The sequence below is a fragment of the Mytilus galloprovincialis genome, chromosome 5 (genome assembly GCF_965363235.1).
Source record: "Mytilus galloprovincialis chromosome 5, xbMytGall1.hap1.1, whole genome shotgun sequence".
NCBI classification, from domain to species: domain Eukaryota; kingdom Metazoa; phylum Mollusca; class Bivalvia; order Mytilida; family Mytilidae; genus Mytilus; species Mytilus galloprovincialis.
The window spans coordinates 27,551,077-27,556,014 of NC_134842.1; the positions used below are offsets into that span (position 1 = coordinate 27,551,077).

The window sequence follows — 4,938 nt, forward strand, 5'->3', positions numbered from 1 at the left end:
TGGATATAGATATTCAACTTAAGGTACAGTCAAGCAATGTTTTTACTTACTTTTGGATTAAAACTAGTTTGAAAGATCAGTTTCAAAAATAAAAACATCAAATTTAAAACAAAAACGATCTGAATTGTGAATATTCAGTGACCCATAATTTTTTTGAACTCTGCTACGGAGGTCAAAGTTACATCATGTTTCAACCCAATGATGTGTATTCTCTGTTACAACTAATCAACTGCGTTTGATATAAATATTTCGATGTCAGACTTATGATTTCAAAACGTAAAATTTATACTGCAAAAGGTTTACTTTTTATTTTTTCACGGAAGGATATTTGGAAACTGTATCAGGCTATAATCATTAAAACAATTTGAACTCCCGATTTCTATTATGCAATCGAAGTCTTGAATGTTGTTCTATCTAATCAAGGTGGTTGTAAAATCAGAGCGTTGCATCTAATTATGATCAATTATCAGTCCAGTGAGTTTGAAACACCTGTAGAGTTTTGTCAATTGTCACTTCATATTATAAGATAATAAAAATTTCACACATAGCGGGATGCATAGCGGGTATGATAGATGCATGGCGGCCGATATTTTATGCGTAGCGGTACCGCCATGCATGAATAGCCTAGGGAAAACACTGCAGGTTGATGCTTATAACTCTCTGCACCTTACTCAGTTCATGATTTCTGCCCTGTGCAAGAACGGAATACAAAAATCCAATTCTTGGAGTTAGAGATGCAACTCGTTCTACTTTAGTCTTTTGTTCCAAACTGTCAGGGACTAAAAATGCCAGCAAAACATCAACAAGAAGAGGGAATTCTGTCACTGCCTCATTTACAATACTGTCCCAAGTAAACTGTTTTAAGTCTTTAAAATCCTTTGTCATTAATGTGCTTATTTTTCCATGCTTTCTGTTTTTCAATATTTTGTGTTCTTTTGACAACTCGGATAACAGTTCTTCTTTCACAAGAGTTTTAATTTCATCAAATTGTAATATGGTGTTGACCAAAGTTTTCCGTGATCTTGTAGGCAAAACAGAAATAACAGTTGAGAATTCCTCAGAAGACAAAATGTCACAAATTTCTGGTTGTTCAAATAATTTCTTGTGTATTAAATCGTTATTTTCTGTTGTTTTCAATGATGATTCAGAAGGTTTTTTTTTCTTTCTGGAACATGCTTTCTTTCTGTTGAATTTTTCTGAAGCACTGCTTGCATAGTTGTGCTCTTGAAGTGGCAACTCATCATTATGTTTTTTGCTTAAAATTAACTCTGAACCTCTGTTGTCTGGTTTTGGAGTTGATGTTATACTGTAATTTAAATTAAAAAATACATATAAATAATAAGGTACAATATCAATTTAAAATATTCAGATACATGTACACACATGATTCAGACATGACAGGTCATGCAGTTATTAAAAAAATGTACATGTACATGTATATAAAAAAATATTTTCTGTATTAGGTACAAATAACATAAATAATGCGATGTGGTATGAGTGACAATGACACAACTCTCCATCCAAGACGCAATGTATTAAAAGTTAGCAATTATAAGTACCAGAAAACAGAGAAGCCTTAAAAAAATTTGCTCACACCGAACAGCAAGCTACATGTACATTGTATAAAGTTAACATGAATGACTGAATTGCCCCATTATTATTCCAATAACACTTGTACTGACGGAATAAGACTCAGAACTTTAATATTAACACATAGTGTACATTGTATTGGTGACTTTTAAACATTGATTAAAAGGGCCCCAATTTAAATGAACAGGAAATTCAAGGGTTTAAAGTTTGAGGGGCAGGACAGTCCCCTTTTCTTATGAGGGATAATATAGATGCAAAACTGTAATATTAAAGAATTGAACTTACCATTTACTTTGCACTGTACATTTTGTACTTTTGTTGATGTCTGCTATGGTGTCAGGGGTTGTACTATAACTCTGGAAACTTGGTTTTGGAAGAATAGGAGTTAATAATGTAACGTATCCAGAATCTGAAGAGTTAGAAAAACTCAGCCTAGGAGTTGTTGGGATAACATTCAGCACATAACTGTCATTTTCTTTATCCTCTGTACTTATGCTGCATGTTCCACTATCTGAAGTATTTGGGAAAAGTTCAGTTTTCGCTCTAACTTCTATTGACTCACTCCGTCTTTTTGTGGCCTTAGATAAATGTTCTGACATGCAACGTTTACCACCTACTAGATCTAACTTTTCATTACATTTTGCACTAAATTCTGAAACTTGTTTGTCTATACTCAGTAGCTTTCTTTCACAGTTTCTACAAACGACACCTTCTAAAACATCTATTTCGCCGTATTTAAGAAGCAATGTTGACAAATTTTTCTTAAGACCAGCATCAGAATTTAGGTGTCTCCAAGTCGATCCATTTGGTAAATCAACAATCTTGCATACGGAAGCAAGTTAACTCGTACCAACGGAAACTCGTACCATGTTAACTCGTACCAAAAAAGTTAACTCGTACCAAACTTAAAGTCGTACCACTGGGAAGTCGTACCAAAAAAAAATTTTTTGTGGTGTTTTTTCTTTCTAAAATTAATAAAAAAAAAGTTGAATTACTGTAATTTTATACTGGATTTTAATGAAAACTTGGACAAAAATACGTTTTTTTTTACATTCCTTTGATTGTATGCTAATTAATATACGATATACCTTTGATTGTGTGATCAAATTAATTGTTATTCTGCCAGTACTACCATTAAGCCTACCATTATTCACAATACAGATGGACAGTCAAACTCATTACTCATAAATAGAAATAAACTTAAAATATTATGCTGCCAACACTACCGGCAGCCACACTACCATTACGTCTACTGGCTATTCACAATACCATTAGAACCATGGATGGACAGTCAAACTCATAAAAAGAAATAAACGCCATGGATAATAAATAATAGCACAGAAGACCGTGACAACATAGCAAACGAAAGACTAATCTGATGATGATTTCAATTCTCATTTACTTTCCTGTGAAGTTTTTCGGTCAAGGAAGATTTTAACGACCTTGACTGGCTATACAGCCCTTGCACGGTCGGTAGTAATCATTACCATGTGCAAAATATTATATATAAAAAAAATCATACTTTTAACATGTTGGTCATAAACAATTTACAACCTTTAAAATACACTAAATTAATTCTTTCAGTGAATAAAATTCCTTCGAGAAACAAAAGAAAAGTACCCAAATCTATTCAATGTAACTGATTTGGAATGATTAAAAATTAAATCCAATAGTTATCAGTATAAGTTTAAAAAAGAATGATTCAAGGGAGACAACAAATCAAATCTGCCAAGGTATTGTCTATATCCAATACACATGGAACATTAGCTACAGACTGATCATTTTACTTTCAAATTATATACATTTTACAGACTTAAGAGGTATTGAGAAAAATAACAGTATATATTCATAATTAAACACCAATCAAATGCATTTAAATAAGTTGGTACGAGTTAGCAGTGGTACGAGTTTACATTGGTACGAGTTATTTTTTAGTGGTACGAGTTAACGTTGGTACGAGTTTACATTGGTACGGGTTAACTATAATTCCTTGCATACAGTACATATATTCTTTCCAATTTTACGAGGAGTCATTATTACTTGTTCGGCGCCATTTTCAATGTTTATAACTATCAACTCTCGCAATTAACGAGAGATAACGGTACAGCCTTAATCGTGGCTGTCTTATATTAGCGCTGACCTGTTGTCTGTGTAGATAAGATTGACACAACAGCAGGGGTCCAGTTAACCTGATTTCTCTGCCTACCGCGCTTGGTTTCGTATTTACTAATTTCAATACAAACTGGAGGAATGTGCTTGTGTTATCATTATGCATGAGCATTGTGTAGTAATCAGCCAGGAACCAGTTTACAAACTAACTGGTTTCTGTTTGTATTCCACTACAGTCGAAGAAAGTGTTGTAGTTTGACAGGAACCAGTCCAGAATTTTGTAAACTACAAAACGTAATCGGTTATTATCATTCCGTTTTGGTGTTTCATACCGACTTATATGGTTTGAATAAGCTTAAGACCCTTCAAACATTAATGTGATAGGTATATTAAAGACTGTTTTACAAAAGGATGAAACTGTTTTGCTTTAAAAGTCGTACTATAGTGATATATGTTATGTACGGATTTCCACTCTCACCGGTTAATTTCTTCTTTTACACGTGCTTTTGAAACTTCCTGTTTAAACATCGCAAGTTTTGAAATTGTTTTTTGAGTGAATTAAAACTTATTTTAACAATCACGAAGCGTTCGGGAATCATTTCAAGCAGTTTCTTCTTCTCTTTGATGATGGAAAATAGGCTTTCTCAAGAAAATACCGCAAACGATCGCAGAGGAATTGAATTGTACAAGTCAAGTCGGCACCTGGTTAAATTGGCATCTAGTCAAATCGGCACCTATTTGACGTCAATTCGGCTTCCATTAATATTTATTATAATATTTTCTATTGAATTAATTAATAACTGTTACCAAGTACATAGTGAATATTAGGTAAACAACGAGACCAAAGTGAATATGTTGTTGTGTATAAAAGTAAACAACGAAGCTATTGTTTTAACCATTAGACAATTATTAAAATTAAATGAAAAACTATGAGTCCCTTTCAATAAATCAAACTTTCATGCCAAATAATTAGCAAATTTAAGGTGGTTTTTTTTTTCAGTAATGTTTAAACAGCATTAAACAAACAATCCTGTAAAAGACTTAATTGGTTAAATAATGCATAAAAATATCCAATAAGGCTATTTTATTTTTTTCTGGGACGCCTTCCTAAGACGTTCGTAGGAAGGCTTCCTAAGAAGGCGTCCCAGAAAAAAATTAACATAAGCCTTGTGGTCATAGGAAGGTGTCCCAGAATAAAATTTAAAAAGCCTTGCCAGACGTAATAATTATTTGGACTAC

The 4,938-nt window shown here is 33.0% G+C and overlaps 1 protein-coding gene across 1 annotated transcript; it reads right to left on the minus strand.

Annotated features, from left to right (window-relative positions):
- Window positions 1–624: 624 nt before the first annotated feature.
- LOC143077038 (uncharacterized) lies at window positions 625–2,414 on the minus strand. Its single transcript, XM_076252925.1, has 2 exons — window positions 1,876–2,414; window positions 625–1,306 (listed from the first exon to the last, which is right to left on the minus strand). Exons 1-2 carry the CDS (start codon window positions 2,187–2,189, stop codon window positions 625–627), a joined length of 996 nt encoding a protein of 331 aa, XP_076109040.1. The 5' UTR covers window positions 2,190–2,414.
- Window positions 2,415–4,938: the final 2,524 nt, after the last annotated feature.